The 24,323-nt window shown below is 39.2% G+C and overlaps 1 protein-coding gene across 1 annotated transcript in view; it reads left to right on the top strand.

The window, feature by feature from the left end:
• AKAP6 (A-kinase anchoring protein 6) overlaps positions 1 to 24,323 on the top strand; it is a 578,687-nt gene that overhangs the window by 427,495 nt on the left and 126,869 nt on the right. Inside the window, exons 13-14 of the mRNA XM_033851195.2 lie at positions 8,626 to 8,774; positions 23,558 to 23,678. Of these exons, the coding sequence (XP_033707086.1) occupies positions 8,626 to 8,774; positions 23,558 to 23,678 (270 nt within the window). The remainder of the gene's footprint in view (positions 1 to 8,625; positions 8,775 to 23,557; positions 23,679 to 24,323) is intronic.

The raw sequence follows: 24,323 nt of genomic DNA, 5'->3' as shown, positions 1-24,323 counted from the left end.
AAAGTTGAGTTATTTCAGGAAACCATGAACCTCCAACAGTGATGGCAAAAGCAACAACGCACAAAATAACTGGGATCTTGGGGGAAGAAAACACTGTAGAGGTGACAACGCTAAATCCTGGAGTGAGTATGAGGAATTCTGCCAAACAAAAGCATGGAGATTTCCAAGTGTAGATTCTAATCAACCCTGAAAGTCCTTGTCAGAGCCTGTGGAGGTCTAGAGACTGAAGGTGTTTCCAGAAGAATGAAGCAAGTTGGGCTAGTTGCGTGAGAAGGATACTATGGGGAGGCGAGAGGGGAGGCATAGTAAATATTTGTCTAAGGAATAAGAGAAAAAGGCATGTGATTAGAGACAGTGCATCAAAGGGTAAAAACAACAACAACAACAACAACTAGTAAAAGTAGGAAGATATTCCCAAATGACAAAATGATTGTCGGAAAAAGTACAGTTCCCCTCCATTGTATTGATGGATCTCCATGGTCCTCCTGAATCGGTGTGGATTCTTCCAAAGTGTGACATTGCTAATGTTTCTTCCAAAAGCTCAAATGACTCTTTTTTAATGGGAAATCAGATTTTATTAAGCTAAAACAAGTTCTTACCCAGAAGACTTAAAACTTCATTTTGAAATGGATTGTGCAGCTTACTGCATGATGACAATAGCCGAAATTTTCATTCTATAAGTGTGAGACCATCGTGATTAGTTTCTAATATAATACGTGAAGTATAGGATCACTCTATTAGCTGAATAAAATATTACCAAATGACTCGAAATAAAGAAGCTTTTCTTCTTCCTTTTTTTCCTAGATAAAAGTAAACAAGTTGTATATTACAATAATTTTCTGTCAAAGAAAAAAATAGTCTCCTTTCTAAGAGAAAATGAAGCCAACTATTTTAAAAATCAAGCTGAGGCTACAGCCTTCAAACTATCTGTTTTATTTCTTTGTAGACTTTAAACCATTTTAGATTTTCAAACTCAGTAAGATCTATTCAGCTAATTTGTATAGAGTGCCTATCACATACTGTGTGCTGTGCTGGGTGCTGGAGATGCAGCAATGAATATATGGATAAAAGTCCCTGTCCTCACGTGGCTTTCAGTCCACTGGGGGAAGATGGACAATACAAAATAAGTTACATATTTTAGCTACACATGGTGAATATGTATAAAGGATGATAAGGATTGCTGGGGGTGGGGGTCGGTTGAAGTATTAAGTAGAAGATCAAATAAGACCTGAATAAGAAGATGACATTTTCAGACAAGACCTGAGGGAGGTTAGGGACCAAGCTAGCTTGCAAACAAGACCAAATGCCCCTAGAGCATGCCCACAAGCCATGCTGGAGCATGTCCGGATAGGTTGAAGACTGAGGACTCAACTGGGGAATTTGGACAACAGCCTAGTTGGAGTGTATTCAAGAGAAAATAGGAGAGGGATTGGACATAGTGAGTATAGATAATACATGTAAAAGTGACTTTGCTGTAATGGAGAACAGAGAAATGGGGCTTTAGCCAGAGGATAGATTGGTATCAACTGATGTCTAGAGATTATTTTTCCTTTTTTCTTTTTTTTAACATGGGAGAAACAGCATCTGGGGCTGGGGTGGTAATGTGCTAATGAGAATAATTATAGTAGAGAGGAAAAACTTGATGAAGGGGAGAAGGGTGGTTTGCTGCTGGGGTGATAATCTTTGTGTAGATAAGAGGGGGTCTAGTGCCTAAGTAGAGGGGATTGGTCTTGGATAGAAATACGGACTGTTTCCACAGAAAAAGGAGAGAAAGCAGAGGATGTGGACCCAGATGCAAGTGGGTGGGTAGATGTGGTGGGAAGCTATGAAGTACAATATGAATGAGCAGGCAGACCTACAATGGCATGAGTTAAGAAAGAGTAAAATTAATTATTTAACATTCTCAGGATACTTAACCCAACAAAGGATGCTGTGACGTGCAGTGATAATGAAATAATTGATATTTCTTAAATAAATCAGTGCTTTTTAGGGCAAGGATAAGGCATATGTCTATATGTGATTATAAAAGTATGTGTTTAATCCTTAAAGACTGTTAGAATAACTGAAACTTACCTCCCCACCACCAAATTTTTCATGGGCTAACTATTTTGTCATTAGACACAATATCAGAGGAAGGTAGATGGTTGAGTAATTATTCAGGCCCTGGAGAAGATCGTTGAATTTGGATCACCACATACCAAGCCAAATTTAAATAAAATATTTTAGAACACTGTCTTGTGTTCTGATTATATTATTATTTTGTAGTCTAAATTTGAAAGAGTATCTGTAGTGATTTAAGCTATAGGTGCATACAAAATAAAAGGGGAAAAAATACTAGCAATGATAAGCGGCAAAACAATTGTATTAAACCTCAGATGAGAAGGCAGTGTTTCTAACTTTATTATGTGTATTAGTCTGCTAGGGTGGCAATAACAAACTACCACAGACTAGGTGGCTTAAACAACAGATTTATTTATTTCTTTCTTACAGTTCTGGAGGCTGGAAGTCCCAGATCAACATGTTGGGAGGTTTGGCAGGTTGGATTTCTGGTGAGGCCTCTCTCCTTGCTTGTAAATGACTGGCTACCTTCTCATTGTGTCCTCACATGGCCTTTTCTCTGTGGGAGCGCTCTGCATCTTCTTATAAGGACACCAGTCCTGTTGGATTAGGGCCACACCCTTGTGATCTATTTAACCTTAATTACCTCTTTAAAGACCCTGTCTCCAAATACAGTCACATTGGGGTTTAAGGCTTCAACATACAAATTGAAAAGTTATGACATTATGTGTCCTGAGTCTATAACATTATGTTAAACGTTTACTAGAGAGATATGAGTTAGTAGAATCTCTTAGGCATTTCCCCTGTTTGGGATGCTGGGCTTCTGGCCTCTTGGAAGCTGTTGATTCCCTTCTCAATGCAATGTTCTCAAAGTACGCCAGGAGGTAGGAGCTTTATGAGCATATTTGGACTCATCCATCAGACACCTATGTTCCCATGACAGAAAAAGGGAGATGGAGGAAGATAATGCCATCACAGAAACAATGTCCTCTTTTGTTGGCAGGTCATTGGATGGGGTTCCGACTCCCTAACCTGACATCCTCCATAGCCTATCCCCTTCTACTTTAGCCTCTTCATCCAAATGCCTCCAAAACTCCAGCCACCATTCTCTGAACATGCCACATCCTTTCATAACTCTGGGCCTCTGAACAAAATGAGGTGCTCTGCCTATAAAGATATTCATCTGCTTCTTTACCTGACAAAGTCATAGCCACGCTTCCAGATCTGGCTCAAATGCCACCTCTGTCAAGCCTTTACTGCCTACTCCTCACCTTCAGGCAATTAGTTCTTTTATTTCCCATCTTCCCCCACAATCATTTCACTTGGCACATTTGTAGGTATCTGTTGGCATGGCTCTTTCCTCCACTACACTGCAGTCCCTTGAGAAAAGGGGCTATGTTTTGTTCTTCTTTGTACCCACAGTCCCTGGTACAGTTCCTGACACATGATAAAGGCTCAGTGAATATATGAGTAATAAATTATTTACTGAGCCCCTATCATGTTCCAGATACTGCCAAGGTGCTGGGAATACAAAATGGCTGAGGAGACAGACAGACGGTGTCCCTGTATGGAGCTTAGAATCTGGAGACAGAGACAGGAAAAGTGTAAGCCAGCAAATGTAAGAATTTTTTTTTTTTTTTTTTGCGGTACGTGGGCCTCTCACTGTTGTGGCCTCTCCCGTTGTGGACGCGCAGGCTCAGCGGCCATGGCTCACGGGCCCAGCCACTCCGCGGCATGTGGGATCTTCCCGGACCAGGGCACGAACCTGTGTCCCCTGCATCAGCAGGCGGACTCTCAACCACTGCGCCACTAGGGAAGCCCCAAATGTAAGAATTTTAAGTTGTGATATGTGCTGTGAAGGAAATTAACACTTCCGAAATGGAGAAAGATAGAGTGGATCTACTTTTGATTGGGTGGTCAGGGAAGGCCTCTCTGAGAAGTAACATGTCAGCTGAGAGCTAAAGGATGAGAAGATGTTACCAAGAGAATGTTCCAGAGAAAGGGAACAGTATATGCAGAGATCCTGAGACAGGAAAGAGCTGTTTAAAGAACTGGGAGAAGGCAAGCATGACGGTGCATAGTGATCAAGAGGGAGACAAGTAGGAAATGAAGTCTGAGACAGGCAGGAACCAAATCTAATGAGCCGTGGAAGAAGTTTGTGTTTTAGATCTGAATGCAGTATGAAACCAACTCAGTTTTATAGAGACCACTCTGGTCCTGTAAGGGAAGAGGTTAGAGGGGCAGGAATGGGTGAGGGGAGATACATATTAGAAGATAATTGCTGTACTACAGGGGAGAGATGATGAAGGCTTGGACCAGTCTGGCAGCAATGCAGACTGTGAAGACAGACTGGAGAGACATTTTGAAAGAGGAATCAACAGAATTTAGGGAGTAACTGGCTGTGGAAAATGAAGAAGAGGAGTCATGGAAGACTCTCAAGTTTCTGACCTAAGCAACAGATGGTGCCATTGATTTAACGGGAAAGTCCTAAGAACAAACTTTCGGGGCACACGATAAGGATGAGAATGGAGAGTGTTTTAAACAGTGATGCCTAAAGTAAATTCAGTTAGCAATGTCAGGTGATTGATTGGGTAGGTAGTTATGGCACTCAGAGGAGAGAATAGGAGGCCATTACTACATAGATGGCATGGAAAGCCATGGAAGAGAGTATAAATAAAGAAAAGAGATCCAGAATTAAGCCCTGAAATACCAACGACCAGTGATCCCAGATGTGATTCAAAAAGATCAAGGAAATATCTATAAAATAGACTTGGGGATGGTGGAGAAAGAGGGAGGGAGAGTGTTTGAGAATCCATCGCATTAGGTCAGCTAAGGTGTAATGCAGGCCTAGATTAGAATAAGTGAGAACTGATTCTTTTTCTCTTCTCATCATACACCATCTCCCATGGCAGTCTCATTTCCTGTCCTAATGTCAACCATTGCCTCTGGGTTTATATTTCAGTCTTAATATTTCCACTTGCTTGCTGAACATCTCATTTGGGGAATCACACTAGTACCTCAAACCAAAAGGCTCAATTCCAGCTCATTTGTTCCATTCACCTGTACTGCTGTTTTTATATTCCTACTCCCATTGACGGCACCTACCAGGAAGTGAGAGGTGGATCTGTCACTGAGTCTGTTCCCTCTTGTTCCTTTTTATTTTCCTTAATAGTTTGTTAAATCCCATTGATTACAATCAATCCCATTGATTGATTAGTAGGATCAGTAATATTATTTAATGTCTTAGTTTCCATTTGTAAAATGTAGTCACTTTTAAAAGCATCCACAATTGTAATAGATGCTAAGAAATGAAATTCTTTTAATCAAAGATTCAGTGTTACTATTTTTTTAAGAACTATAGTTTCTTCAAATCTTTTTCTTAAAAATTTACCTTTGGGGCTTCCCTGGTGGCGCAGTGGTTGAGAGTCCGCCTGCCGATGCAGGGGACACGGGTTCGTGCCCCGGTCCGGGAAGATCCCACATGCCGCGGAGAGGCTGGGCCCGTGAGCCATGGCCGCTGAGCCTGCGCGTCTGGAGCCTGTGCTCCGCAACGGGAGAGGCCATAACAGCGAGATGCCCGCCTACCGCAAGAGAAAAAAAAAAAAAAATTACCTTTGGACTAAGATACAGTATGAGAAAAAGTTAAGACAGTTTGCAGAGAGATTTAGACTGGCAAAGTCATTCAACCTTAGCAGAAGAAGCAACTTTGGTTCTATTTTTATCATCACGTTTAGGAATGAATCAGTGAAAGCAGAGATAGAAATAGAGGTGGATAGAAAAGACCTGGGCCATCTAATTCATCTCCTTGTTAGCACAGGGAAGTTTCCTATGTCAAATGCCTTTGAGATATTGTGCAATAAAAGTCTTAGATTAACAACATTTCAATCACTTTTGTAAGGTGACTAATTATTTTTCAAGTTGCTCTCAGCAACTTGTCTCTCTCTGAGCTCCTTTCCACGTATCCCTGTCATGAGAGGTGTTTCCCTCTGTGCGCAGAAATGGCCTAGGATCTCAAAGGGATGAACTTCAATTATTCTTCTATAGTAGTGATGAGTCTATATTAAGTTGACCTCCCTCTTAATGATGCTTTTTGTGACCAGTGACACACATTTGTGAAATCTTTACCCAGAAAAAGCAGTGGTCTAATTTGCTACCTTAGGGTGGTTAAAAATTAATGGGAACCTGTAGGGATCAGACATGCCCCTTGGCATCTAATGGTGCAGATTCAATATTTTAATGGGGTTACCAATAGAATACTTTGTGTGGGATGTCCTCCTCAGTATCCCTATAGCATTGAGGAGGGGAGGGGTGGGGGGGTAGCATTTGGAAAGATTGTTTTTAAGTTCTTTTTTAAAATTATTATTACTGTTATTTTACTGAAGTAGAGTTGATTTACCATGTTGTGGCAATCTCTGCTGTACAGCAAAGTGACTCAGTTATGCACACACAGACATTCTTTTTTTATATTCTTTTCCATTATGGTTCAGGATACAGTAGGACCTTGTTGTTTATCCATTCTAAATGTAATAGTTTGCATCTACTAACCCCAAATTCCCAGTCCATCCCTCTCCCTCCCCCACCCCCCTTGGCAACCACAGGTCTCTTCTCTATGTCTATGAGTCTGTTTCCGTTTTGTAGAGAGGTTCATTGTGCCATATTTTAGTGGTATCACATGGTATTTCTCTTTCTCTTTCTGACTTACTTCACTTAGTATGATAATCTCTAGTTGCATTACATTCTTTGACTATTGTTCAGTATCTCTCAGTTGTCTCATATTTAGTTACTTAAGAATATTGTATGCTCTTTTGAAAGATATATTCTGTTGTTTTTTTCTAATCATTGACTCCCTCTATTCAGTTTCATGTACCTCCCCCCAACTGTTAAAAAATATTCTTAGGTCTGTAGGTATCATTTCTCCAAATTCTATGATATCTGCAAAGCTCTGAGTTGGCACTCTTCTGTGTTGCCATTAATATACTCCATACCTTCTCTTTCACTATCTATTAATAAATATGCCGAATAACACTAAATCTAGTATTTCCTTTGTGCTTTTCCATCAGCCATACCCCTCTTCCCATACTGAATGTACTCCGTGTAACATTATTCTTTGTTTATACTGTTTGACATAATTCTTAATCCAGTTGAGTCTATTCTTATTCAAGCCAATTCGTTTGGGCAAGAAGAGTTTACATGAACCAATACATAGATTGCAGTTCTTGAAACTTCAGTTATATGAGTATAGTAATTTTAGCATTTTTAAAGTTCTTCCTCAGTATCTAGAACATTCATAAGTAGCTGCTGTGGAAAGCAACAAAATGCGAACTCTAGAGTGGTTTGAGATCTTACATTTCATAAGCTACCCATTTCCTTTACAGAGTCCTGATTTGCCCTTTTAAGCAGCTGCTACTTTGCAACACTCTCTCTTTCTTTCCATGGTTGAGTCTGTAAAACCAGAGACCAGGCAAAAGGCCTTGGTTGGCACTGGATGCAAAGAGTAGGAGGTCATGTCTGACTTTGCTTTTCCATTCTGGCAACTGCTTTTCCTGCATGTTATAGAATTCTGACCTGGGTCAAACAGGTCTGACTCAGACCTGTTTTTTTGTAGGAGAATATGTAATTAAATTATAAAGAAGCAGAAGTGTTAAGGCTATTGAGAAATGTTAACGGACGTGTTGGATTTAGTGAAGTGCGCCAAAAGAAAATAAGAGCTCCTTTGGTCCACAGTGCACATAACTCATCATTGCCCTTTCCCCTTCACCATAGGCAAGCATGCCACCGAGAAGACTTCATTCCCCGTCTCATCTGGTGTTCTAGGGAACTCTAAAGCCACAGGGATCACAACAGCTGCAATAAATAAAGCATCTATTCAATGCTATTCCATGCCAAATATTATTCAGCATTCTTTTGGCCTTGGTTTGATAGAAAACAGCATGGTGAACTTACTACCTCTCCCTGTACTACAGTGAGCCCCAAGTATCTATGAAAGATTTAACAATTCAAGCCTGCATGTAAGCAAAATCACTGTTCTCTCTATTTTAACATTATTAAGACAAAATCCAGAGAACCAAAAAAAAAAAAATGTAATACAGGAAGTCCGTTGTCACTATTGGAAAGGTATTGAATTAATACTAGGCTTTTTTATTCTCCTCGGGGAAGATAATAAGAAGCATTCAAAGTATGTGTCCATGCAAATGTATGGATCGGAGGGGGAATCTTTAAAAAAATAAATGTTACATATGTGGCAATACGAGGAAGAATATTATTAAGGAATTTCACAGAATTTTTATGTAAAGTCTCATCATACAGTATTACGATCTCAGGGATATTTTGTGATATTTACTGAGTCTTCTGAGAATTCATTTATTCAGGTCATATTTTAAGGAGGAACTTATAAGATTCAAATCTAAAATATAATTCTGTAATATGCCCAGCTGATCCCATTAAATCCAACCTGAAAAGGAGCCGGATAATGATGTGAACAATGCCCATTCTTTGAGTTGTTACACCTCACTTGAAATGCATTCCTTCTGGATTAAAACAGCAATTCCTCTTTTTTTCTCTCTCCAGGCTGAGGTTCAACTATGCTACCTGGAAGCACAAAGAGATGCTGTTGAGCAGATGTCCCTCAAGCTGTACAGCGAGCAGTATACCAGCAGCAGCAAGAGGAAAGAAGAGTTTGCTGATATGTCAAAAGTTCATTCAGTAGGAGGCAATGGGTAGGGAACTATTCTTTTTGTTGTTTTATTCTCACTAATCTCTACTTTTTCAATGATGTTCCACTGGTAGGTGTTAGGCAGGCATTTCGTCCCTAGATAACAAGAGAAGCGCGATAGACGAGGCATTTATGTTCTTTTCCATTCACTTCAGAATTGAAGACTGTGGATTTTTTCAGTGTGTCATCTCACCCAGAACTTCCTAACTTTGTTATTATTGTTTTCAAAACAGCCTTGTGATTTTATGAGTGATTCTGTCACTACACTATGCCTGTAACTCTTTTCAGTATATTTCCCCCCCTTTAAACTTCACCGTTTATTTTAAAGTCTATAGAAGCAACTTTTAAATACCAGAACCTCACTGTAAACTTGGTAGAACATAATTTTTATGAAAAATATAGATATTTAATAATTGTTTAGGGGCTATGAGCTAACCGGTTTGTCACATAAAGTCAACTGGAATAATGGACTAGCGCTTATTGTCTATGGTATGTGAAAAGACCCAGCAACTTCAGTGACCCACCAACAATTTCATTCAGCCTGAGACTAATGGACTAATGGCTGTCTTTATATTGTACTAACTACCCATGCTATTGAATAGTTAAGTCATGCATTCAAATATTTCCAAATTACTTTAAAGTTATGCGAACACTGTGTGTGTATATATAAATATGTATGTATATATAATACATGTATAGAATTTTTTAAAAACATATATTAGAAAAATTTTTTTCTGGCTCAATTTGAATATTTAGTAGGTGATTATTAAAGAGTAAAAGAGTGTAATGAAGTTTAATTATTTCATAGTTTTAATGACTTGATAATAATTATACTCATAAAAATGGAAACACTGACCTATTTCGCTCTTATACTTGAGCCAGACAACACGGTAGAGAAACTGTTCCCCCAAGTTCTATTAGATGTTAATAGCACAGTATAAATCTATGGGGTGCAACTCTAGCCAAAATATTCCTTGAAAAGGCAGGAGGAAAGAAGTAAGTGCTTATGGTTCTGACGTGACTTAAAATTCAAATTTGGGGGATAAATTAAGAACACAAGTTACAAATCCTGTCTTGTGATATAACCCAAGGTCTAAGAATGCAAGAAAAGAATCAGAGTCATAATTCTTTTTTAGGAAATGGGAAAGGACTTTTCAAATTTTAAAATTTACCTATCCATGTAATTTGTTGCTCTATTAAGATATTTGTTATACATAGACATGTTATACATATATTTGATTCATCTTATACGATTCAGAAGACATTTATTCGCAAGAGGACAAGCATAGCAGCAAATAAGAAAGAAAAGGTTAAATCTTGGAGCATGAACAATACGCTGTTTTGAGGCCTTAACGTGCTTTAATTTTTCTAAATGCCTAAATAGTCTCTGGTGTACCCACAACCACAAACTTTAGGTCACATTTTCGTGTTTTCTAAAAGTGCTGGGGGTTGAGCGGGCACCATGTGCTTCTGACCTTGGATTCCAAGGGCCCAACCTGAGTACTTACTCTGGGCTCCACAAATCATAAATCTGCCCTGGGAATTGCTTAGTTAACAACAAGCATTGTTCTGTAAAGTGGGAGTACGTGAACTTGCCTGATATCCTTTGTTTATGCTCCTTAGGGTGCTGAAGGCTGTGCATTGTGCAGAAATTTAACAGTATGCTAAAGAAAAGGCAGCTATTTAATACTAAGGACAAAAAGCATATACTCCTTTCTATTTTCTGTTTACATACAGAAAACCATTGTTTGAGAAATGTATGTGGGTGAGGTTATCTGGGGTGTCCTGCCCCTAAGACTCTTTGCTCCCACAGTTGAATCCTTAATTCTGAAGCCTTAAGAACACAGCCTTGTAAAATTATCTGCTCCGATGATACATAAACTTCATTAACCGTTCATTTTGTTACATAGAATGAGCATTGTTTCCGATAAGCAATTGTGGGAATAGTGTGGGATTTCTAGGGTCTTCATTCCATATGCAGATAGATATCCAATCTACTAAAGAGAACATTAAGTTAGTGATACAATTTGTATATTTTCATTTCCTCCCCGTGCCTACATGCATGCGAAGAAGAGTATATAGTTGAAAAATGTATAAGGTTACTCCAGGGAAGACTCAGCTGCTAGACTGAATGGAGATCTTAAATTTCTAAGAATTTTGCGTAACCAAAGTATTGTTTAGAAATGAGTTTATAACCTTTCTGGCTTGACGAAAAGGTGTGCATCAAGGTGATTTAACACAGCTTATATACAACTGTGAAATGTGTGTTTAGCAGTCATGAATATGTGCAGTGGGAAGATTTCCCCAAAAGTATGTGAACCTGTGTGAGCTGTAGTAACGGAGTGTGCCCCTCTGTGGCACTGGCTCCTGCATCACAAAGTGGGAAACCATGGCTTCCTGTAGAGACATACAATGCTTGAATCACTGGTGATTCTCAGTGGGAGCAGGTTGGTACTTTTGATTCCGGCTGATTTAAATGAAAGCTTATAGATTGTTTTGTGTCTTTCATCCAGTAAATATCCACTGAAGGCCTACTAAGTGCATGGCATGATGTTCTGAGCAGAGTTTGTCAAGAACACTTATAATTTGTGTACTTTGTAAAGTATAACCATCTCTTCTTGTAACACCTCTTTCTATCAAGGAGTTATCTGATTTCATTTTTTTAATGAATTTCAAAATCTTGTTTAATTCATTAAGTAGCATCCATATCAAGATTTAGTGTAGATTAAAAACCAGGTCTTTTGTTCAGCTTATAAATGATAGAACTGAGAGGCAGAAAGGCGGGGTTACTGGCTTGTCCAGGACCTCAACTCAGAGTCCTGGGTCACGATGCAGTGGACAACCCATAAAGTTACACTTTGCCCTCTCTCTGAGAATTTCATTCAGACCCTTGATAAACATTTTTCCCCCTAAAACACATGTTATGCATATTCCATACTGTATAAAATTTAAATTATGGTATCTTCCTACTATGGAAAAATGGAAGAGTCCTAAGGCAATTTCATTAAAGCCACAAGGAATTTTGGGCAAAAACATTGCAAAGCAGGTGGTAAGTGAAAACAGAATTGACTTCATTCATTAATTTGATGAATATTATTAAATACCTCCTATATGAAGTGCAGAGATGAAATGGTCCCTGCCCTTGAGGGACTCACAGTTTGGTAGGAGGAGCCAGATCTGTAAACAACATGTAGTAAAGGATCACAAGTGCTGAGTTAGAAATCTGCTTGGAGTCAGGATCAGGGCTTATGGAAGGTGAAGCTCAATGCTGACTGCAGTAGGGGGAGTTGGAGCAGGTCAGGAAAGACAGCAGAAAGAGAGGACTCTGGAGATGATTTTCGAAAGAAGCCTAGGTCAGGGGAAGAGTTTTCCAATTTAATCTGAACAAACATTTATTGAGCGCTTACAAAGACAGACCGTAGTCCCTACCTTCATGAAACAGTCTAGCAAGAGAGTGCAGCATTAAGCCCGTATTTGCCTGTGCAATGAGGAAGAAGGGGAAGCAGAGGGTGCCAGGGAAGCTCAGAGCAAACAGTGTAGACTCCATGAGGCAGGGTTGTGCCTGTCATGTTCACCACACTCAGCCCTGCACCCTGGAATGTGCTAGGTGCTCGGCGAATGCATTGATGCATAAATGAATAACTAAAACGGATCTGGGGGTCTGAGAGAGGGAGCAAAGGTCTGGAATCATTAGACTACCTGCTGTTCCATATGACTGGAGAGGAGGGTAGAAAGTTGGAGGGGGGTGGTGAAAAATAAGGCTTAGGAAGAAAGTGAAGTCCAGATCCTAGAGTTAATCACTGAGTTCATGGTTCTTAACCAGGATAGTGCATCAGGATTACCTATGCAGCTTTTAAGCCAAAAAATGCCTGCCCGTCTCGCCTCCCTAAAAATTCTGACTCAGTAGGCAGGAGTGGCCCAAGATGTATTTGATGCCCACTTCCATTGAGAACCATTGCTTTAGTGGTTTTCAAAGTCTGGACCAACAGCATTAGTGTCTCCCGGGAATTTGTTAGACATGCAGATTCTGGGTCCCACTCCACAGGTACTAACTTGGAAAGTCTGGGGGCGGAGACCAGTAATGGAAAAAGTGGAGACAGGATTGGAGGCTAAAGCCAGAAGGAGTCGATTAACCTTGGCTGAGGGGAATGAGGGAGAAAAAGGAACCACTCTGACGCTCCAGTTGCTGGCTCAAGGAGGAGAAGGAAACTAGGAGGATTTGGATTCAAATGATTTTCGTGTCATTCAACACTTAGTAACTCTTGAGCAACTAGGAAGTGCAGACTCTACTAGGCACTGGGGATGTAGAGACAGTGGGACCCAAAGGGTGGCAGGAGCATGTCAGTCAGGAACGCCTGCTAGGAGAAGTGTCCATGGAGGATGGCCCGGGTCCGAAGTGACAGCCAGAGTGTCTCCCACAAAGGAGACAGTGTGTACACACAGCTGGAACCAGCCAAGGATCCCAGCAAGACTAGACTGGCAATTTTCAAACAGTATTCTGTCAGCAGTCGGGAGAATACATTGCCATGGGCAATACTAGACAGCGATCGGTTAAGAGGCTATTCCAGTTATCCACGTGAGAAATAGTTAGAGCCTGAGCTAATAAGACAGCAGGAATGGAAACTGAAAGAAGGATGTTGAAGACAGGCCCTGGTCACTGAGTGGATGGGGGGCATTTAAGACAGCTCCTCCCCTGAAAGGGAGGAGCAGGGGGGCGGGGAGAAACTGAGTGTTTGGGACATAGTTCTTTTTATGATCTGCGTAACATCCAAGTAGAAATGCCCAGGAAGCAGGTCTGGAGCTCAGGAGTGTCTTGGGCTCCTCAACCATCAACAAGGACAGTATGGTAACTATGAGGTGGTAGAGGCTAAGAGAGCTAGGCGCTTACCTTGTGGTAGTCTATCCCATAAAATCTACCCCAGGTAGACATAACAGTATCTCTAAGAACGCTCGTTTTAAAAGGTATGGCTAATAGGAATGTTTTTCTTTCAGTTAGACTCTTTCAGGCTCTATTATAGAAGTCTTCTAAAATAAAAACTACACCATTAAAAATTCCATGTGATATCTTGATTAGCAGGAATTGAGGACTACAGTTGACTATTATTTTCTGTCTTAAAGCTGCAGGCAACATGTCATGATCCTAGATATTAGAATGCATTAGGTCTGCTCTGATTGCTTCCAAACGCACAATAACATTTATTTTTAGGGACGGTCATACAGTCACTCTAGTCTAATTTCTTAAAGGAGGAGAGAGAGCATACATGATTAAAAATTAAAGATTTGGATTCAAGTTGGCACTCTGCTACTTTTTAGCTGTGTGACCTTGATTGAGACACTTAACCTCCTCAGTATGCTATATCTCAGTCTGTAAAATAGTAATATTTTATTATTCCTATTATTATTTTATTATTCCTATTATTAAGTAGACTGATTATTATCCCAGTCTACTTCCCATGCTTTTTGCAGCATAGAACTACAATAATCAATAAGAAAATGTCTAAAATACCTGGAATGTAATAGATATGTGAAAAATTAATTAATGAAATATGCATCAGAGCAACTACTATGTTGCGAGGAGTTGTATGAGGTGCTAGGAATGGAAAAAATACATATGACTTGATCTCTACTGTCTAGTGAGGGAGAAAGACAGAGACACTCAGATACAACCTTATGAAATGATGGTCAAAATTCCAGATAGACGGTATTATGGGGATACTTAGGAGGCTTGCCTAATCCAGCCTGGCTAGAAGGGGTCAGGGAGGTTTATGGGAGGAGGGAACATCTGAGCTGTCTTAAAAGATGCATAGATACTAGCCATTAGGAAAAGGTCAGGTAGAATGAGGGTGAGGATTTCAGGTGTGTATGTAGGGGTGTGTGTGTGTGTGTGTGCGCGCGCGTGTGTGAGCGTGCACGCACGCATGTATTAAGGGTTACCATAAATAATAATTTGAAGCAGAAGGGCATGGAGATGTTTCCTGACTCTGCTTCCTGGGATCAGGAGGGAATCCCAAGGGAGCTCTTAGAGACTTCTGTTTTTGTGGTAAATTTCTAGAAGATACCTCAGTCTCAGTCATATGCCAGGCTTCCTCTGGTTGTAGGGGAATTTGGGCAATGTCTACAGATGGATATGTAGTTAAGGTTTATGCTCTGTGTGTGAGAATACAGGAGTATTCATCCTGTAAGGTTTTAGCGTAAATTTTACTTCCAAATACAAACAGTATATATAGGTTATTTCCAAGCACAACAGGCTGAACTCAGTGAACTTTAATTAGACAAAAGGCTAAACGTTCAGCAGGAAAGATGAGTCCATTTTCCTTTAGGAAGAGAAGTATCCCTGGATCAGTGTGAAAACATACACAGATATATATATATACACCATATATAAAAAACACTCCCAAAGAGGAATGATACTGACAGATGAAAACAAATATATCACTATTTAAAACATTGCTTGATTAAAGATCAAATTTGACCCTAAATTAATTAAGCAATAAGATACACTGAATGACTGTAACTACCTGAGAAGCGATATAATCACCCCTGGATTTCACTGCAGCAGGGTGATCTTTCTAGTTTTCTGTTGAGCAAAAGGCCAAAAATATCTCTGTGCAGTGGGATGAACATTCATGCTCACTCATATTCCCTCTCTCTCGCTCTCTCTCTCTCTCTCTCTCTCTCTCTCACATGCACACACAAAGACACACACACACAAAATGACAATTTGGAATTTCTGCTCAATGGGTGTTTTTGGAACATTGCTACATAAAATGTTTTCTTTTTGGTACACACCAGCCATAAAATGAAGTACTATCTCTTACGTGTGCCAATGTTGAGAACACCTTTGCAGATATATCACTAGACAGCCCCAAGAGACCTTATTTCCACCCTGCATTTCTATTTTCTTCCCCTGATTCTTCCCCTGTCTTAAACTAGTGAACAGCTGCTCAGTGTTCAGTTCCGGTTCTTTTTGCACCTTCTTTTGTGCTGTGGTGTTATTGAACAGTAAGATCTCAACACAGCCTGTAGTCAAAGGAGCCAAAAGTGCCTGACTACCTTCTGAAAAACTGACATTCTAGGCACTATGTGATTATTAAAATAGGTCTTTCTGGGCTGAAAAAAAAAAATCTCACCAGTATAAATGTATTCATTTGGGATCATGATATTATATCCTTCTAATGTGCAAATACCTTAAACTAATTTTAGACCTAGACAGTCTTCCACTTCAGTAATCTAATGCCATCCATGCCAGGAGCCAACAAAGGGTAAACCAGAGAGGTAGTGGCATAATTTCTGGGGAAGTATTATTTCAAAGTTAATGGTAAAGTCAACAATTATATATATATATATATATATATATATATATATATATATATATATATATATCCTTTCCATCTTAATAATGTTCAAACAATTTCTGTACTGCTTTGGAGAGTTTATGGGGTCTGTTGAAGAAGGACAGAGCTATGAGGGAACCTAAGACAAATCTAATCTACCTCATTTTAATGTGCAGAGCTTAATTCTTTTCTTTAAAATTTATTCCTTTATGCATTCCCCCATGTCTTTCACAAAGGATTTAAGTCAACTTACAAAAATATTTACAATAAAATAGAATAAATATTTGACTGAAGTAAGTTAAGCAAAAGTAAGACATGTGTAAGAAAACAAACAAATGCATATTCTATGCATGTCCTCAAGAAGGGCAATGATTTGGCTCTAAGCTTTCCACATCCAAAGAAAAGAGTGAAATCTCATCCATCAGAAAATTCATAGTGTCCTAAGATTAAAAATAATATATAAAGCTGCGGAAACAGCTGCTTATGCCATTGAGTCCTGAGAGGAATTTCTGCTGTAGTTCTTCGAGGAGAAGATAGGCATCTGTGATACTACATCCCTATAAGAGAAAACAAATTCCCAAGGCAGTTTTTTGACGTAGGCTGCAGAAGTGATGGCAAAGCACAATTCACTGAGAGCCGTTCTACGAGTAACCAGAACCCTGTAGTCTGAGCATAGCACTCTGTGGCCAGGGTCAGCCTTGATGGAGGAGATAGACAAAGTCATTTTGGGAGAGGTCTCCATATTAAGTCTGCCACCAGGTTTTTGTTAGGGATTGGGTGGCCGAGAGTTATTTCTAGGTTATTTACCTCCTACCCTAACCCTGAGGGTAAATATTCTCTGTTGCTTCTTAAATCTTTGAAAAACAGGGAGGCCTAGGGTGGAGTAGACCTTTTACCAAAGGCTGAGCTGCCCAATGCTCACCAGTGCCAGTAGCAAGTCTGGATCCAGCCCCGTCTAACACACAGACACTGACATAGGAAGGTTTATATCTTTTTTTTTTTTTTTTTTTTAAACATCATCTCTTGCTTTGTCTTTGGACGTGTAGGTTCTCCCATTTGTGTTAGAATCACTATTGATTCTAAATTCTTCAGAATGTTTTCAAGCTTTTTGGCTAGAACTTAGTCCAGTGTATTATCTGAAAATTTAGAGAAAGATATGACTTCCTGACAGCCTAACAGAATCCTCTAAATACGTCTAGAAATTTACATTAATATTTCTAATTTTATGGCTAATCTGGAGGTTAGAATTTTTTTGCTTTATGGCTTTTATTTTAATAGCAAGTGTTTATGGACAGACTGTCCATGAGACCATGAGAAAGTGGGACCAAGTCATTAACAAATCTGTAGGGTTGATCTTACTTTTCTTAGACATTTTCATATGTACATGGGTATATATGAGAATTGAGAAAATTACTGCTGGAAAGAACTCCATATTCCTTTTTATTTATTAATGGCAAAGGCAGGCTGCTTTTCTCATGAGGAAGTGGCTCATGAATTTTCATTCAAAATTGTAAATTAGTGTCCACACTTTAATATGTTTAGAGTGGAAAGGGATTCTACATGCAACTGTGCATATCAGATATCATGTCTAGAAAGCTAAATTTTATTCTTTAATGATATTATGATTGGGCTAGGTGCCACTCTTGTATCTCCCTTCTGTGCTTATGTGACACAGGGAATAGAGGATGATGGGAAATTCTAATCTATTATTAGTATTTTACTTCAGTAATATTCTTAAACTATTTTTTTTACAAGATTTTGTTACCATTACCTTTAGTGTCATTTTTGAAAACCAGAGGCAAACTTCCTTGAGCAAATAAAGTGAACAGTGAACACTTAGTGAATATTTGGGGAAAGAATCAATATGCTAAAGACGCTAGGAAAATTGGATCATTTAACAGAAGTTCCAACATAGACAAGCTGGTATCTCAGGAACCTATCTTGTGTTTTTGGATGTGTTGGTGTGAAATGAACCATTCAGTTTACAAAAGATGGATTCTTAAATGCTCCAAAATATGTATTACTCAGCCTTAGGTAGAAAAACTTCCAGGGCTTTTTAGTATTATTTTTTCTTCAACCAATAGTTGCTCTATTTTGATGATTTCTTCATTTGGTGTCTGGTTTAATCAAAATTCCTTAGTGGACCAAGCTGGAACCTCATATATTCACACACACCTCCCATTGATTTCACTTGGGTGAAACTTTATCTTTTAAGCAAAGTTTAAGTTGAAATGTTGAGTTAATGATGCTCACTTTAAATACCAAAGGCTGAATGCATTTATGTATTCAAACACTTAGCTGGTCAAACATAACTCCCACCAGGGTTTAGAGGAAGGATCATTTCTTAGACTGTGCCGGCCTCACAAATAATATATTGCTATCCAATCTGCAGAAAAATGATACTGGACAGGCTTGTTAATATTTTATTTCTATGGTGAAAGGCCCTGGAATCTTTTTTTAACCTTAAAAAGACAGAGAAAATGGTGAACAAGATATTGGGAAATACTTTTGGCAATTACCATAGTAGTTAGCCCAAATTTAGAAATAAACTCTAAAGAAAAAATTGCACATTTATTTTTCCAAAGTCTTGTCTCTGTCTCTATTAGAATTTCAGACCATGAAATAAACACATAATTCTGTATTTGTCTAACAAAAACTGACTTTGATTTAGAAGGCTTTCTCCTCATACCATGATGAAGCTTTTAAAGCTCCGAAACTGGTTATATCATACCTACAATAGAATGTCCAACTCTTTTGTTGTGAACCCTTCAGGTATGTGGCAACTTAAAGGAAAAATATCCGGAAGAATAGCATTTTGGTCATGTGTTTGATTTATAACACCTTCTTAGAGTATTATACAAGTCTGCCTCGTAACATTTTCATAGAGAGTATAACATATTCATAGAGTACTGAAAAGGTGTGCTTTGAGACCTTTTAACATCTAGGAGATTATATATTTGAGTGAATGAGTTGACATGAACCCAAGCACATTTACAAAGAAAACTTTATAAGGAAAATCCCTCCAAAAGAGTAGTTCCTGTACTTGTAGCCTTTATAAGATTCTGAACTACTTGCCACAATTTCAGTCACCTCTCTCTTCCTTTTAAAAAGAGAGCATTTGTCACCGGGACTTCAAAAAAAAAGTACCTGGTTCTGAATTCAGCTGATTGAATCAGCATATTCTTCAAAGGGATGTAGAACTGTTGACTAGTTCTATGCTACCCCTGATCAATTTACTCATCTATGATCTATTTTGTTTTCCTGTATAGTAGCTGGCATTTTCCCTGGAAAACACCTTTTATAAAATCACTAGTATACAGCACACCTTTGCAGGTAATATAAACATAAGACAGTAAGCTACTTCCTTTACCCAAGGATTTTCCTAAGATAATGAGCACGTTAAATTATAGTCATTTCAGAAGGTTTCAAAAAAACCAACAAAGAAATTCTAGTAATTTATTTCTGATTTGCTACAAAGTTGTGTATTTGATTTCACTAATTTTGGAAAACTGTCAGGTTTTTTTCTAAGCTGTGAATTAAGACATGGCAAGGAACCTGAAATCAGGCACAAATGCTTAAAAAATGTTTTCGTCGGGCTTCCCTGGTGGCGCAGTGGTTGAGAGTCTGCCTGCCGAAGCAGGGAACACGGGTTCGTGCCCCGGTCCGGGAAGATCCCACATGCCGCGGAGCGGCTGGGCCCGTGAGCCATGGCCGCTGAGCCTGCGCGTCCGGAGCCTGTGCTCCGCAACGGGAGAGGCAACAACAGTGAGAGGCCCGCGTACCACAAAAAAAAAAAAAAAACTTTTTGGCTTCAGTATTAGGACCTTATGAGAATTTGTTGTTTAGAAAACACTAGCGCCGATTCTACACTTAATGAAACAAACTATAGAACCAAAGCATTTACCATATTTAACAAACTCAAGCCTAAATATTCTCAGCTAGGATGAAAATAGACTAGACTGGAGGAAGTGTATCTGTGTTAGATTCATTCACCACTCGCTGGTCTCCAGTGTAGACCATCCGAGAACGAGCCTGAGGTACATTTAACTAGAAGAAATGGCTTTTGTTCCAAGTCCTTTGATAGGGAGAATAATAGGAGGGAACAGCTCAATGGATATAAAGACATGTTAAAGAGCTAGTAAAAAAAATTCCATGATTGTGAACATTTTATCATCCCATATGCAGTTTTCATCTATTTAAAATCTACTCATAAATCTCCTTTAATTTTTAATATAGAAGCAGGATGTGAGAGGGATGGGAAGGCAACTCACATTAATTGAGAATATACTGCATATAATCATTTCAAGTAAGCAAATGTACGATTGTACACTGAAGGCAAAATCTCACCTTCAGAACGAATGAAGTCTGTCTATATTGCACTGGTTGGTATTGGCATTTGGGGATGAGATATTATCTCTATCACATACTGCTTTTCTGAAGTCATTCTGGTCCTACTAAAAGTTTTTGATTTCATTATCTACATTCATTCATCATCATTTACCAGGTACTATCCTGGGCATTAGGGATACAAAGATAAACTCATACCTCGCCCTTGAATTGTTTAGTCATAATCAAAGTTTCTTTTTAAATCATACACGTATAGAAAAGAAAACAGGCTTCCTTATTATCTCTTACTGATTGCTAATTTATGAGACTTCCTAAATACATACTTCCCTGGTACAGCAAGGGAAAAAAACCTGGTTTTAAGATCAGAATTCAGGCTCTTACACAAAACGCTTGTAGCCTCTCCTAACAAATTAACCTTCTCTTTAGGGAACAACCTCTTGGGATAAATGCTGTTTTTGAGATTTCCTATTCCTCTCCCTTCTTTTGTGCAGGATGACATCTGAGCATATAGCGGGCTTACATGACCTTGTGATTCTGGGGTACAGTGAGGCCCCCTGGCTTAATGTGGCCCCTGGGTGCAGACTGGCTGGGTTCAGTGAAATGGGTCTTGCCCCTGACATTATGAGGTTGCTCCCGACAGAGGGCTGTGGCTGTGTTGTTATCTCTTGGCTTGGTCAGGAGGTATTTCCTGCTGACTAAGCCTCATCTCAGCCTTCACTGGCCCAGCCAACTCCCTGAGGTCTGGCTTCAGAGGCCCCCCTGGCTCTCCTTGCAGGGGTGGGGGGGTGGTCATTGTGTCTCTGTTGCCATGGCAACACCTCTGTCAAGTTCACCAGCTGAACTCCAAGAAACCTCATGGAAGGATGAGGGAACAGTCTCCTCATGGGGGATGAGAGAACAGGGTAGCAAGGGGAGTCCTGACCACAGCTCTCTGACTACAACATCTCCACTTCAGGTTATTGTGAGGACATTGTTTAAGGCAATCTCCCAGACTTCCTAGCAGGAAACAGAGCTGACATCCTGGTGCTTTTGGCTTTCCCTTTAGGTCTTAGGCCAAGAGAGGGGCGGACACACATTTGAGCACCTGCTCCTCTTACCTTTATTTTGTTCTTAGTTTCCAAATCCACTGAGATGGAAGGGGTGAGCTTTTTCCTTCCTTTACCCTTTGCTTTTATTATTCCCCTGGATATTCTCTCCTGTATGCAAGTATTAGGATCATACTCTCCTAATTTGGGGGATAGCATTCCACCTTTGCCCTGTCTTTACGGTCAAAATGTGGGAGGGTGCAAGGAGAGAAAAACAATGAACATAATTCAGGAGGTATTTCTAAATGACTGTGCCCGTCGTGTGAGCAAATGTTTATTAGTCATTCCTTATTAGTCACTCACAGAATGAATAAAGAAAGGCTGATGGTTTATTTGTCCCTGTTGCAGTGGTTTTGGCTTGTTTGGTAGTATTTTGAAATGGGATACTATTTCAGATTTCACACGTATGCTGTAAGTCCTTGCTACTCCAAGTGAGACCCAGGACCAGCAGCGTTGTTAGGTGCCAACACTCATTAGAAACACAGAATCTCAGCCCCACCCTAGAAGTACTGAGTCAGTATCTGCATTTCAACAAGCTCCTCAGCTATGCCATATGCACATTAGAGTTTGAAAAGCACTGCTCTAGACCACCTTAGCCTTACTAAAGTTTTTGGCTACATCACCTATACCCATCATTGGTATTCAGTAAACATTTATTAATTAATTCTATGTGTTAGCCAATGATAATCCTTGTCCTGGGCACTTATGGTTCTAATCAAGAAGCTTTATAATTATGGTAAAGTAATTAAAATAAACTAGACAATTCTAGATCTAGTCTCCTTCATCACCAGACACACCTTAATTTTTTTTGACAAATCTATTAAGATTAAATTGTAAGTTATGAAAAGTGGATGTTCATTTTCTTGGAAAGCAGTCATTTCGTGTATAGAGACAGGAACAAGGTGGTAATAAAATGCTCACTTGATAAATTCAGATTCATACCTGAGGCTGCTGCTTCATTAGTACTGATAGGGTTTTGCTCAGTTAGAGTTTGACAAGACTCTAGGATTTCTTTTAGGGGGATGATTTTGGGGAGAAGGACACAGTCATAGTTTTTCATTCTGCGCTTTCATTTTCTGATCACAGTGTTTTAGAAGAATCTGAGCTTTACTTATTCACCAAGCTTTCAAGAGAGAATCACATTAATCCTTTTAAGCTCCTTATTCTAATGATTTATTTTGTTGAAAACCACAGTGATCCTCCTTTGAATTTTAATGATTGCTGGCTATTCAGAGATTCATTGTTTTGACTTCCTGTCCTTACCTTTGTTTCCTACATGTCTGTGGGGAACACCTGTCTCATACTGGATCTGCCCCTGGTTCTCACTGGCTTACCAGAGTCACTCAAGCCTATCCCTGAGTGTTAAGCTGAAATGCTGGCTACTCATCCATGACAATATATGTAGGATATATGTTTGCAGAGATAGGCAGATAGACAGCAGAGGGACAGATAAATGATTGAGTCACTTCCCAGTGAAAATAATATTTTGGATAGGATAGTATATTGTGATCATTTTAGAGAAGTTAGTTGAATTAGTATTCTTAATCATGAAGGTATTGGGATGCAATATCTGTGGAAAATTTAGTCATAGAGAAAGGGGTTTGAATGTTGAGAGTGCTGTTTTTACCCCAAGTTCTTGACTGTGTAACCTTCACAAGGCACTGACCCTCCATTTCTCATTCTGTTAAATATGGCAATGCTCTTTCTCAAGGACATAGTAGTAATCATTTTGTTCAAATGCTGCAAGTGCTCAGAAAGGGTGAACAAATGGAAATAGCCATGATATGTCTCAGGTATGAGCATCAGAATTACAGGTTACGTTTTCAAAATCTAAGCAATGGCTATGTCACAAGCTTGAGTTCCTATTTTGCTCTCTGTTTAACCACACAGAGAATTTTTCCTTCTCTTTTTATAGGTATCACCTAGGAACATCACAGGTTTTCAAGAATATATTATTGTAATATGAGATTTGAACAACTACACTGTATTTATGCATAATACATTCTGTGCCTTATCTTCAGGCTTCTGGACTTTGATTCAGAATATCAGGAGCTCTGGGATTGGCTGATTGACATGGAGTCCCTCGTGATGGACAGTCACGACCTGATGATGTCAGAGGAGCAGCAGCGGCATCTTTACAAGGTCAGAGCTACCCTTCTTGCCTTTACCTTGCTGTGGAAGATCTGATTAGCCTGACAAGTCTTTCTCTCAGGATATCTTTTGCGTTCATTGTATGTATCATGGTGTCTATTAGAATTCTCTTCCCTGTCCCCAAACTCATTTCCATCCCTTGTGTGCTGACAGGCTGCATGGACATCATAATTGCAAGAAAGTTCCCTTTATCACATTCTATTTGGTGTAATTCTATAGAAGGACAAAGGTTTATCTTCAAGATGAATAGCAATAAATGAAACTGCATTAATAAGTAGACTGAAACAAAATGAAGGATAAATGGATTGGTAACATTAACAAAATGTGTTTTGATTGGAGTACTCAGGTGGAGTCTATCCACCCCTCAGATCTTCCCAGAGATAAAAGAAATTTGCCTTCTGTTTGGCTTGCTGCTTCCGGGGTACAGACCTTGTCCAATTTAATGTTTATTGGTGTTACGTAGCGCAGACGTTGTCAAATTAAGTCAATGCATTTGCATGTGATTTAAGAAAACTGTCTTTGTACTCAACATATTGATTGTAGGCAATCCATCTAATAACTATCTATATTGTTTTCCATGTCTGTTAATTCACCCCTAGCTTAATGTGTTTTACCAATTCTATTTAAATAGTCTTA

Source organism: Tursiops truncatus, chromosome 2 (genome assembly GCF_011762595.2).
Source record: "Tursiops truncatus isolate mTurTru1 chromosome 2, mTurTru1.mat.Y, whole genome shotgun sequence".
Classification (NCBI taxonomy): domain Eukaryota; kingdom Metazoa; phylum Chordata; class Mammalia; order Artiodactyla; family Delphinidae; genus Tursiops; species Tursiops truncatus.
Note: the sequence above shows the minus strand (reverse complement) of the source record. Positions and strands in the feature narration are given on the sequence as shown.